This window comes from Lonchura striata, chromosome 2, assembly GCF_046129695.1.
Source record: "Lonchura striata isolate bLonStr1 chromosome 2, bLonStr1.mat, whole genome shotgun sequence".
NCBI classification, from domain to species: Eukaryota; Metazoa; Chordata; class Aves; order Passeriformes; family Estrildidae; genus Lonchura; species Lonchura striata.
The window spans coordinates 7,580,682-7,594,811 of NC_134604.1; the positions used below are offsets into that span (position 1 = coordinate 7,580,682).

Consider the following 14,130-nt stretch of genomic DNA (forward strand, 5'->3'; position numbering starts at 1 on the left):
ATACAAATTATGTATTTAACTGTTGTGGTGATTATTTATGCACTAATATATAGCTCAAATTCTAATTGACATCTCTATTCATTTACTGTGGAAAGGATATGCTCTTTTATCAAAATGTTTCTTGTCTAGAAATCTCTAAATAATGAGTACATAATATAGTAGAATTAAGACTACCTATATGTAATATAGAAGAATTAAGATGGAGTGACATTCACCTATAGTTATAGAGTAATTGTCACAGTAGGTTCTCTCTGTAATCAGCAGAGAAAAATAAGCACTCCAAAATGTGATCCATCAAGGCACCTCTTGAAATATGATGAGTCACACTCTATACTCCTTTGACTTTATTGATATAGACTTTGGACACAAAGGATTGCTAATTTAAGCCATCCACAGACAGGAATCTATATTTAAACAAACTATCCCCACTCAAAAAATGACTTCTGGATTTGTCTCCACCTTTACAAATGAATCATTAGATGACATGATCCTCAGAATACATTTGATTCTATTCCAACCTTTCTCAGTCTAAATAACTGCTGAAGGGGCTCTGAAGGGTACTAGAAACTGGTAATTTCTTGTAGATTAAATGAAAATGTGATATTAGCCCAGGATTATATCCTCAGGATGTATAATACAACCAGAAAGGCTTGCCATCATCAGTTTAAAGAATTGTAATTACTTCAATTACTGCTTTCTGTTTATAAGAGGCTTTACTGTATAATTTTTTCTGGATTTCTACCAGAACACTGACCCAGAAAATTACTGTCTAATTGCTAAAATGCTGAAATCGTGTTAAGGACAGTAAAAGTCCATGTTCTTTCAGTTTCCCTTAACAAACATACCACATAGTAACAAAGCGGGAGACGTGTTAATTTTCTATGGTCTATTATTTTGTCTACAGGGAAAAAAAATAAAAGTTACATTTTCTGTTCTAATTATACTCTGTTAACCCCAAACATTTATCATTCTCATGTGTGGTGAAAGTATCTTAAACTAATGGAATATCATTGGAGGCTATTTTTCTTTTTTTCTTGAGTAAATCTAAACCAGCATTGCCACAAGACATCTTGAAGAGCTGTAATGATTTAAAGACGTCTTCTGTTTGTACCTGTTAAACACTAAAAGTGATTAAAACAGGAGGAAATGGAATAAATTCATTTATCTTAGTTGTATTTCTCTTGCAGAAATAGGTGCCTTCTTCCATGTTTCAGCTGATAGGAATCATTTTGCAGGGTGACATTATTGCAGATTCACACACAGTTTTTCTACATATAATGAATGCTAGAAATATCACACAGATTTGATAATTTAAGTAACTGAATTCGTTAACTGCTAATCCAATTATAAAATGTATTTCTCACATTTGTCTTTGTTTTTTATTCAAGTGCATCCATCATTGAAACAAAGGAGGGCACATATAATAGGGCTTGAAATCTGTAGTGACAGAGACGGCAAAAGAATTCTCTGGTGCCCTTAGGTAATGTGATTTTTGGCAGGATAGCTTTGTAAGAGCCCCAGATCCTGCCTTTTAGATACATGTGAGCAGATTCCACAGGGACTAATTGTTTTTGCCAGTTCTAAGTGAAGATCATGCTCACAGATATCCTAAATACTCCAGATTTCTGCCTGGCGTGCTGCTTGACAGCTGACACTCAGAGAGGCACAGAGGAGAGTGTTCAGCACATGCCTCTGTGTCAGAACTCAAAATGTCCCTCAGACATTTTTGGATGTTCCGGGCCCAGGCCAGAAGCATTTGAGACCCTGGCAGGCAGCTGGAAACAGCTGTGATTTTGGATTTGAACCATGGAATGATTTACCAACCTTGCAGGAAGAACAAGAAGTCACAAAAGTTTAGATATTATAGTAGAAGTAGTCACAAAGTAGAGGGAAGAATTTTTGAGTGCTGTACAGGGGAGTTTTAGTTTTGTACATGGGGGTCAGAGGTTTTAAGATGGAGGGATTTGGGCCTGCCCTGTCCTCCCTCTTTCTCCTTCCTTACCTCCATGTTCTTGGTGATGTTGGCACTCACAGGTTGGTTTAGAGTAGAAAAGCACCATTTAATATAGGTAACAGGCATTGGGGAAAAACTGTAAACATTTAAAATGTAATGTACCATATAAAAGACAGCAGCAGCCCTGGGCGGGGAGAGAAGAAGCAGTCGGGGTCAGAGAGGATGTCAGGGTGTGTGTGTGCCTCTGCCTGAGCTGTGAGCAAAACACAGCAGCCCCAGAAGAAAATCTTTTAGATAACTTGCAATAAACTGCCTTGATACCGGACAACAGAAGACTATTGTGCTTTTTTTTTGAAAGCACGGGTTGGAGGAGAGATTTTCCACCACAAGGAGCCACCCCTGACCCAGGGTGAGCTCTGGCACCTCTGGTGCCTTTTGGCCAGTCCTGGCAGACCAAGAGGCAGCTGGCAGCTGTTGGGCTGAAGTGCAGGCAAAGAAGTGCTTCTCCTGCTGGGAGCTAGCTCCACTAAGAAGACAAAGCAGAGGCAAATGAAGCAATTTCTACTGAAGCAACCAGTAGGTACATGTGGTGGGACAGGCAACTCCCTTTACACTGAAAATGTAAAATTATAGGAACAAATCTGACACTTTGGTTGTTAGTTCAGGTTGTTTATGCATCTACCTATGAGAAAGCATAGTATCAGATACAATACCTAATATACAGCACCACTGATCCCCTCTGTGAATGCCTATGAAGGCATAGTGGAAAAAGGTATTTAGTTGTTATGATATTTATGCAGAGGTTTTTGCTTTCTTGCATTTTTGGTTTCTTGATATTTGTCGGGTTACAGACTTGGATACATGTCACAGAAAATGGTTTCCTACAACTTTAAAATTAGGTACCTACCTTGAAGAGGAAAACATCAATGGGAGACGATTCAGGGCCAGAGGAATAACTCAATTGCACCCCACTATAGTGAAGGTCTAACTGGGGAGGTGGTTGCAGTTCTCACTTTATTTCATGTACCTCTGTGCCACTGGGAAATTATTGGCTCACACCTCACTCACAGCAGATATCAAATATTGGAGCAAACACAGGGAGGGATACATCATTCCCCATCATGTTTAAAGTATCCTTCACCTACTCTATTTAAAAATGAGATGTGGAAATACTCGCTTGAAACAAAACACTGGCAGAGCTTGGTTTCGTTTTCCTCTCATTCTTATTTCTGTGTGTATCAGATTTGAATTGCTAGCACACACACTGTCCCAAGTGTTTCAGATTCATTACAGACTATGAACATAATATTAAAACCTCTGGGTATCAGAAATGCTTGAGCAGTTTTGATCTATGGTCTTATGCTCTTCAGACACTGGCTTTAAATATTTGCTAAATAATTTCTAACCTAGCATATGCAACTACATATTTTAAAGTAGCATTATTTTCTTAGTAAAATGATACAGGGATATAAAACTAACCTATTTAATTCTTTGGCCACACTGATCTCTAGTGGTAAGGTACTGAAAACATCTCAAAAGGTAGGAAAAAATATCATATGCAGCTAGAACTTTATTGCAAATCTGTCTGGGACAGATGACCCATTTCCCTAAAACATGTGTCTACTTTTATTTCCATAATATCAATCAATTAAGTGCCCACTGAAGATGAATATGTACATTTAAAGTTGCATAACCTATAATGTTGTATACTTGTAATTAAAGCATAATTTAAACGTAGCATTAGTTATTATACTTAACAGGCTGATACTGCTAAATGAATGTACTTTCATATATATTATTGTATAAATTTGTGTGTGAATGTATATATATATATTTGACAGTCAGAGTTATCTGGTGTGCAGGTACTTGTGATTTAATTGCACTTTCATTCTAGAGAACACTGTTTGGACAACCTGGTGGTTCATCTGCAATGTAACATTCAATGTAAGTACACAGAATCCAGGAATATTTCACAGAGAGATCAAATAGTTCAGACCATAAAGCTAAATGTTTATAGCTTGAATGGAAAGGTTAGGGAATACACTATAAATGCTTTATTCATACTGATATAAACAAAGGAAAATTTAGTCTTCATTTGATTTCTGTGTTAAGTGTACACTGGAGATGGATCTGTAGTGAAAACATTTATAAAATAAATGTATAAAAATTCCAGAAGGTCAGAGGAAAGAAAACATCTAAATCCAACTTAGACAGTTGCATCTTGATTTCAGCTATAAAACCCAAGCTTTTTTCCACAGTATTTTTGGATAGGAATTCAGATTCTACAGAGCCTTGTTTTTTACAAGAAAGCTGACTAATCATAAAATACACAACATCCCTTTAATATTTTATTTTATTTTATTTTGCTTTATCTTAGCTTGTGGAAAACACCTGGCAACTCAGAATAATGGAACAAGAATTGTAGGTGGAAACGATGCCAGAAAAGAGGCTTGGCCTTGGATAGTTTCACTCCATTTTAATTTCCAACCCGTTTGTGGAGCTTCCCTTGTCAGTGATGAGTGGCTGGTGACAGCAGCACATTGTGTCTATGGGTAAAGTTCTTTTATGTATAAATTCACTGAGGCATCAGATTATGAACAAATTGTGACACTGATATGAAAAATTAACAACTAACTCCTGTATAATTACAGTGTTTTGAAAGCTCCTTTACTTCCTGGTAAACCCTCAGTCCTTACCCTAATGCAGAGAATTCTGGAACTAAGCAGCATTTCCTGAGTAATAAGGAATTGCACTTTAAATGCATGGTATTAATACTGAGCATTGGTACTTAATCCATAATTATTGTGGGCCTCCATAAATTAGGTGAATCCCTACCAGTGGTATAAAAGGTGACATCATATCCCATAAATTAAACCCACCATTCTTCCTGTATATTATCCTGGATTGATCAAGATTTACTGTGCATCACTGGAATGAATCTTAAATTAATCTGTGCATTGATTAGGCAATCCACTCTATTCAAAGAAGTGATGCATATTGAAATATTTTCTAGGATTTGCTTTCATAATATCTACAATAAATACAAGTGTTGTAAAAGACGTATAGAAATTGGAATGGCAAAAAAAAAAAAAAAACACAGAAACACCCCCCCTCCCCCCCCAAAAAAAAAAAAAAATCACAAAACCAAAACCAAAATTAGAGTAGAGCTTTCACTACAAATAGCTAAATGGTAAGGCAGTGGAGACTGTGCCAAAATCCTAATGCTGCCTCATGGCATGACAGGCACTACATTCCACACAAAGACACTAAAATGAAAAGGATTAAGCTCTCTTAGTTTCCACACGATAAATCTACTATTGTCTTGATATTTCTTTGTCACTTGAATCACCTTTCTATTTTCAACTAAATCTAATTTTAACATCTTGCCTTTGCTAGAATTTTCCTAAATTGAAGCTTGAAGTTTCACACCTTCTAAACATTTTAGTTGGACACTCTTAGTTTAGAACAAAAGAACCTCTTGATGTCAAACCAAAAGATGAGCAGAAACAAATTCAGTCCAACAATCAGGCTGATTTTAATCAATCACCATAAAGTGATTGATTAAAAACCAGAAAATATTTAGGTTCCCTGATGAACACAGTCTCAAACCAGCATCTGTAGATTAGGAAAAAAAAATGCAGATTATGCCAAATTTTTTCTTAGCATATCTTGTTTGATTGAGGTTAAGAAGTAAGAGACTAGCTTTCTGAGTCTATGAGCTGCAGCATTTCCAAGAACACCTCAGACTTCTTATTCTTTAGACATTCCATTGCAATTTTCTAACTGGGCCCAATATTAATTGCCTGCTGGGCAGACAGTGGTATTCTTTATAGTGTTTAAAAAGCCATGGTAATTTAGTTAATGTATTTTCCTCTGCTGCACCACTACCTGATTAATTCATTATAAATAATGCATTATAAGCTCACCACAAAAAAATCAGCAACACATATCTGCAGCGTGGATGTTTAAGACAGTGATACAGAATTCTAAGCACATCTACCCTGTTCTATTTATTTGACAAAACGTACACAGGTCATGGATTACCACGAGGCTGAATCTCAGCATTTTATCTGACACAAATTTTTCAAAACTTCCATTAATCATTCCTAATTGTGAATACTCCCCTTGCAACTTCCAGGAGACAACAAAAGCCGTCCCGCTGGCGAGCGGTTCTGGGCTTGTACAGTCAGTCAGATCTGGCCCAGCCTCCAGCAGCAGTTCAAAACATCGACAGAATCATCATAAATCCTCATTACATGAAGCAAACAAAAGACAGTGATATTGCTCTGATGCACCTTCAACACAAAGTGCAGTATACAGGTGAGTTTTTATTTTCCCAAAAGATCCATTTATTCCCATTTATTCTGTTATGCAGAACAGTGCTAAGCATATGGGGGTGATGGGGAGTCCACTCAGTACTTCCTGGATATCTTGGCAAAAAAAGGGTTTGAATTAATGAATGTTTTCTGGTATGACTTCATAAAAACCTGAATACAGGGAAGAAGATGAAAATTGATTACTTGTTTCTCATTCACAGATTACATACAACCTATCTGCCTACCAGAAAAAAATCAACAGTTTTTACCAGGGATTAACTGCTCCATTGCTGGCTGGGGAAATATCAGGAATGGAGGTAGGTCACCTGCTTGGAAAATTCTGACAGGCTGTGAGGAGAATCTTGTTCCTATTCCACAGGAGTAGATAAGGTCAAATAATTTAGAGAGCTACTCTTCCATAATGAAAATTTAGGAACATTCCCATTCCACTATTCCGTCAGCAAAATGATGGTTATAATGGATCTCTTAGAAGAAAATATGCATATCTAAGTTCATTAGGCCATGAAGAAAGCTTCCTACATCCACTTAGATGTTATGATGACTACTTTTCTCAACATGAAATACGTACATCTCGGTTCCCGATATTGGGTGGGGACAGAGGAAGATTAGTCTTTCTGACAATGTGCAAATGATTTTCCCCAGAAGTCAAGAAAACTGCAGTGTGAAATGTATGTTCTGTTTGTATGTCACATGCTCCAGATTTGGAATCTCTCTGAAATAATAAATATGCCATTTCACTTCCACAATTGAATACATTGACTTCTACATTGAATTGAATTTAAAATTTTGGGTAGCAATCAATAAAATAATTTAAAAAAAAACTTTAAATAAGCAAAATTACACAATGAATAGTGAGGAAACACTAGACAGCCCATGTTCCTTAGCCTTTAATCATCTCTTAGATCTCCCCACAGTGAGTTCATAGTCATTGATTTTAGCAACCCTGATTCAATTGTAACCAAATTCAGTCCCATTACACAAATGAAAGACACAATTCAGTTAATGATCCCTGTTTAATCAGTGACTGTGTTACAGGGACATAAGCCTGAATAGTATAGCAGTAAGGCAGGGATTCCTGCTGCTCAGGAGTGCGCTGAGTATGCTGGAACAGGAACAAAACCATCAGCATTCCCAGTGGGATGCGTGTATTTGATACTGCAGGTAAATGCACTTTGTATTTTCATCAGGTCCCTCTTCAAATATATTGCAAGAAGCAGAGGTCCCTCTCCTTTCTAATGAAAAATGCCAGCAATGGATGCCAAAATATAATATTACTGAGAATATGCTCTGTGCAGGATATGACATGGGAGGAATAGATTCCTGCCAGGTAAGTAGAAGCAACTAATTTCCACTGATAGCTTAAACCTCATCTAGTTACTGAATAAAATGCTTCCTGATCCTCCACTCCTGAAAAACAGAACAATCCCTGTCTGTTAATGTAATTTCTACTCATGGTACTTTGACCATTTGTCAGGATAATTTATCAAGATACAAGTTTAAATTTTGTGTGTGTGTGTGTGTCATCTTGCTATAAACAACCATGGAGGGACATAAATATGAGCACTGGGAATTTTTTTGCGCTAGGCTTTGAATAATTCCTGCTGAGTAATTCCATGAAGGAGAGAGGCACATGCTTAGAGAAATGCAGAGAACAAAGAAATAAATACCAAATAGACTAAAGTCTCAGAAATCCTTCATTATGGGAAAGAGAGAGAGCAAAGCTGCTTTTCCCAGAATCTGTAAACTCTGGAGACCTTTCCTAAGCAGACACCAGAGTATTTCAAAGAGGCTGCCCTTCTGCACTGATATATGCTCTCTGGGTTTAGTTTTTATCCATTCCAGCTCTCTTTATAATTCGCTGCTTCTCTTTGATGATGTACTCAGAAGTGGCTGCCACATGATTTTTCTCCCAGCAATATGAAGTCTGTGGCATGGAGACTGGCTGGCTTCCCTCAAGCCTGATGAGGAAGGAGCACTCTCATCTAACTCCTATTGCCTTGCCCTACCAACCTAAGCCTTCACCACATGCCCTGACTTTGCCCAGTTTAGTCTAGAACAAAGACTCTATTCAAGCCTGATGTCCTTTCCTGTTGGAACGCAAAATGTCCCTCAGATATTTTTGGAGGTTCCAGGCCCAGGTCAGAAGCATTTGAGACCCTGGCAGGCAGCTGCAAACAGCTGTGATTTTGGATTTGAGCCATGGAATTATTTACCAACCTTGCAGGAAGAACAAGTCACAAAAGTTTAGATATTATAGTAGAAGTAGTCACAAAGTAGAGGGAAGAATTTTTGAGTGCTGTACAGGGGGGTTTTAGCACCTGTTCAGGGGAGTTTTGGTTTTGTACATGGGAGTCAGAGGTTTTAAGATGGAGGGATTTGGGCCTGCCCTGTCCTCCCTCTTTCTCCTTCCTTACCTCCATGTTCTTGGTGATGTTGGCACTCACAGGTTGGTTTAGAGTAGAAAAGCACCATTTAATATAGGCAATAGGCATTGGGGAAAAACTGTAAACATTTAAAATGTAATGTCCCATATAAAAGAGAGCAGCAGCCCTGGGCAGGGAGAGAAGAAGCAGTCGGGAGTCAGAGAGGATGTCAGGGTGTGTGTGTGCCTCTGCCTGAGCTGTGAGCAAAACACAGCAGCCCGAGAAGAAAATCTTTTAGATAACTTGCAATAAACAACCTTGAGACCGAACAACAAGAGGCTGCTGAGCCTTTCTTTGGAAGCTCAGGTTGGAGGAGAGACTTTTCCACCACACGGAGCCACCCCTGACCTAGGGTGGGCTTTGGCACTTTCTCCTCATGGTTTTTCTCTTTCCCTTTTTCTTTCTGAATCTTAAACTGAACAAAAACAAAACAATAACAACAAAACCCAAAACAAAACAAAAAACAATTCAGTGTAGCACCATAGGCTGATCCAGAGTACAAGTGACCAGCACTGTGATCAATGACCAGTCAGCCATGAGCAAAGAGGAACAACTGACTCCTGATAGCACATCCCCCTCTAGGCTGCTGTCACAGCCTTTCTCATTCTGAGATGCTCTAGGATATGGGCAGAAGTATTTTAATGGCTGAGTCCTTGCAGAATTCTCTGGTAAAGATTCATTCACAAAGCCTGGAGAAGACACAATTAGTACTGGTTCAACTACCTTGACAGACAATGAAAAATAGTAATTGTTTTCTTCCTCATCAAAACAAGACACCCATGGCTGACTCATTCCCACTCAAGTGAAATCAAATTCAGTCTCTATTACAATGGTACATCTGCTAAACTATTACAAAGGAGATGAGAGAAAAGGACACCTTCTCTTCTGGCAATCTTGCTGTTTATTTCTCGAAATTTGAAACTGTGGAAACTCTGGGTTGACTGAAAATAGAACTGTGTTTTGGCTGAATATATTCAACTGAAAAAAAAACCCTCCACATATACCCAGGCTTTGTGAAATATGAAGGCCTGAACAAAAAAGAAATAAGATAAAAAAAATCTCTTGAAGTCCAGTCCTGTATTGCAAGACTGATAACAGTTTAAGCTCATATCACTTAAAAAATAATGAAAAAATAAATTAATAATTTCATTTTTTTCACATTAAAATATTAATATTGATCTCACTTCCTGGTGCCTGGGAGATACAGGGGTAGAGCACCTATGATTAAGAAACAAAATGGACAAATATCATAAAGAGGCTCTGCCTAAGAGTTGACATTGTTCACGTTAAACTCTTGAATTTGTTATTGCAGGGGGATTCAGGTGGCCCTCTGACATTTGAAGATGGAGACAAATGGTTTTTAGTTGGTGTAGTATCATTTGGAGAAGGGTGTGCACTTCCCCAACAACCAGGAGTGTATGTTCGAGTCACCATGTTTGTGGACTGGATCAAAAACATCATCTATTAGCTTGATATTTTTTTAATTATAGCAATGGAATTTAGATGTTGAAAGTAAGACATTGCATAACGATGTAAACTAGGCTGCCATTTCAATCTTACAGAGAAACTGAATAAATACATAAATCTTTGTGAGGAAAACATTGGTAACTTCTTCTACCAATGTTAATAAGACCCATTCCCAAGTGAGCAGAATATTTCAAAAGTGATGCCGTGGTTTTGTTAAGAAATAGTTTTGTCAATAAATAGTTCTGTCATTTTACCTTTTGTTTTATATAGGATCTTGGGAAAACAGATTCTTTGAACATCAGTGCATTAACCGCACAGTGGAGGGTTTTACAAACTATGGGCATTAAAAAAAATGTTTGCAAACTGTAAATGCTGTAGTGGAAAAGAATCAAAATTGTTAATAACAGGTGAAATACTATCTGGTTTATGTTTTTACATTGTGTTTTTCAATGTGCAATTTCATATCAATGCAGAGTCAACTCTTCCCAGCAATCTCTCTGGATTTCAAAATGAAGGTGCTTTAACTGGGCTCATGAGAGTTCCTCTACCTTGCCTTTTACAAAAGGCTCTGGAGTGAGGTTTATGGATTGTGCAGAAAGGCTGACCAGGGATCATGCTGCTTTCTAATGAATAAACTGAATGTCAGCCAAATGTTCTCTCTTGTGTAGTGTGTTTGGAATTAATAGAGTTAAAAAAGGATTGAACAGAGCTTTTTAGTTTTCTTTCTAGGCAAGTGTTTGGCAATTATTCAAACAATTATAGAGATGGGCTTTTCCATGCCCAGCCACAGACTCATAATACTGCAACTTCTTCTCATAAAAAGTAATGGTTTTAAAAACATTTGACAATAATGAGTACCAGTTCTCCCTCATGAATAATAGTGTTTCTATATTATATGCTTTTTCTGTGCTGGTGAGCTTTAATAAACATTTTGTGCTTTGTGAAAAAACCAGCAGGGTATCCCATTACAGTATTCTAAATAGGAAAGAATATGAAAACATGAATAAGGGGTTTATCTTCTTGAGCTCTTTTATAAATATGTTTCTATTAAAATATAATTACTTACTTGTTCAAATGCCTTAAATTCTATGATGTCTTAGTGTAATATGGTGCACTTCTTTATTTCTGTTTTCAGACCAGTGTAGAACTTTGATGTGTTTATCATTCCACTGTACTGAAACTACAAAATGCATTCTCGCTGTATAAGTTTATCTACACATATACACACAGGTGTTATAAGCTCCTGGATTTGGTTCTTACAACCCTAAATGCAGGTATGAAGTGCTTGCAAACAGAGGTTTGCAGTCACTAATAAGAAAAAAAAAAAAAAAAACCAAAAAAAACCAAGTCCCAAACTGCTTTCGTGTCTTTGTAAGAATTAGAGAACCAGGTCCAGACCAAAATCTGCAGCTTTATCAAAACATCTGTGATCACAAAGAACACAGATAAACATAATTATGATAGAGAGAAGGTAAGAAAATGTTTCAGACACAGGCTCTCATATGAAAGACAGTTTTTTTAAAATTAAAATGTTAGAGTTGCAAATTTTATCTTTCATAGTGAACCATTGTTTCTCCTATTACTCTAAAAAGAAGAGTATTTTCCTACAAGTATAAATTTATTTGGATGAAGCAATTACATTAAAATGCTTAAGTAAAATGTGACCTGATATTTGCATTATTTACCATACATCACTATTGTATATTGTGCTTCAGTCTGTTAATGAAATACAAAAGCCACCTGAAAGCAGATCCAGTCACTAGAAAATGTACTTCCCAGGAATACAGTAAGATTATTTTATTTGTGTGTTTTTTCTTGCTTCCCAAAATGTGAAGCATAAATGTATTTTGAGATATACATTGATAAACTGCCTCATCAGACTGAAAAAGTTCTGTTATAAATCCTGGCATAAAAAGATACATCCTATAAACTATTTTAATTTAAAAAGCCATTTTATTTTAACTAATTATGTCTAGATAAAACTAACATAACCTTAATCAATCATATATATCCTTTGGTCAACATCCACAGCTTCAGTTGCTTGCAAATTAACCTATGGAGGAACCAGTCAATACTATGTCAAAACACTTGGGCAGATTAATTGCAATTATAGTCAGTTCCAAGATGCTTTGAAACAAAGGATGGGTATGGTGATAAATATGGAATTATTTTGTCCCAATAGCCATTATTTCTTATTTCTACATAAAATCTGAGCACACTACAACAGAAGTGCTGGATGCCAAGTTCCCATCTGCCTTCATAAGGTATAGTTTGAGACAGGTCTGTGCCAATACCTGCCCAGCCATCACTTTCACTCTGTGAAAAGCTCTCCTGAAGGTGTTTTCATTCTCCTAACTCCTGCTTCAAAATCACTTCTACTGCCATATTGATAGTGACAACTTTACATGTCCTTTGGAAGTATGAAGCCTGAAGAAATAGTTAATCCTTAAGGTAAAGGGAGTGAATCCATCAAGACCATACAAAGGAACTAAGTTCTTTTTACCACAACTCATCTTAAGGAAGAGGTCTCCACCTCAGCTGAATTAAATCAATATTTACATCTGGTCTTGGTAATTTCTCATTGCAAAGGAATCTGAAGTAGGGGATTGAACAAAGAAAGAAGTTCCTACTGACTGGAAGAACTATAGAATATTTTAAGTAGGAATAACGATTCTTAACCTGAACTATAGGAGGAGTTTTCTTTGCAAAGGAAGCAAAACCACTGCAGCTTTGATACTTCCAAAAGTGCTTCAGCAATTGCACAGTCAGTATTAATGGCAACTTTCTAATTTTTTTTCTGTGCTCAGGAAAAATTTAGAAACATTTATGTCTGAAGTGATGTGGTGAACATCAGCCAGCACAGTGCAGGCAATCCTTCAGTTCTGCTTTGGTCAGTCTCTCCCCAGCCAGTGGTAGTTATAAATCTGTGTTAAAGCCAGCAGGGTTTAACTCAGGGTCTTGACATTTTGCTGCAATGGCAATAAAATCCTTTAACTTTTGCTCTGACACCAGATTGTCACCAACAAATCAACCAGAGTGCTCCTGCCACCACCCCAGACTGCTCCCAATGACTGGCACAACCATTCTTAAGGCACAGAAAGCTCTTTACCAAAGAGAATGGACATTAATGATCCTAATCATAACTCCAATATGTATCACAGTTACCTCTAAATCTATCCATCAATTAATATAATTAATGTGTTTCTAGATAATAGTCTGAGCAATGTCGGAATCAATCTATGAGTGCCATTTCCAAGAAATAGCCTTTGTCTTCTCTTTGTTCCAACATTATTCCTAACAAACTATTAGCTATATTTAAATGACTTTTAATGTCTTTTTATGTAGACTTACTGAAACAGTAATTTTAATCTTGCCCACTGTGTTTTTTTTTTTCCATCAGAAAAATAGTTTACTGAAGTAACAATTAATAGCTGCTTTTAAAGGGCACACTGTTAATGAGGTATCACTTTCCAAGTTATTTTTGTTGACCTTGGGCCAATATGACAAAAAGTTATAGTCATTCCCTGGCAAAATGAATTCATTCTATGACAGCAAAGGACTTTGATGAATCCTTGAATTTTGCCACATCAGGCTGATGTCACAACATGGTGACTGTTTATGTCAGCAACCATATCATTATTTAATAAAATAATATTTGTTCCTGAGGTTCAAAAGCTGTGTCAAGTGTGCAAATAAATACTAAACAAATATTTTGTATCAAACTTTTATGCAAAGATAAATAATTGTTACACTGTAAAATTGTCAGTTCCATTTACTGTACATTGACTATACAATACAATGCATGAGAGACTAAAAGAAACAGAGGTTTGTTTAACTACAAACAGTCTTAAAACTGACATACACTGTGAATATTTCCCCATAAAAACTTCAAATGCTCTGTTCATTTCATTGCTCACAGCTAGCTAACTTACATCTCTTAGCAAAATAA

General features: G+C 36.8%; 1 protein-coding gene across 1 annotated transcript in view; it reads left to right on the forward strand.

Moving 5' to 3' along the window:
• The window catches only part of TMPRSS15 (transmembrane serine protease 15), a 53,047-nt gene extending 42,823 nt beyond the window's left edge, over positions 1–10,224 (forward strand). The window contains 6 exon segments of the mRNA XM_077790355.1: positions 3,849–3,898; positions 4,332–4,506; positions 6,093–6,274; positions 6,492–6,587; positions 7,479–7,618; positions 10,027–10,224. Of these exon segments, the coding sequence (XP_077646481.1) occupies positions 3,849–3,898; positions 4,332–4,506; positions 6,093–6,274; positions 6,492–6,587; positions 7,479–7,618; positions 10,027–10,224 (841 nt within the window).
• Positions 10,225–14,130: the final 3,906 nt, after the last annotated feature.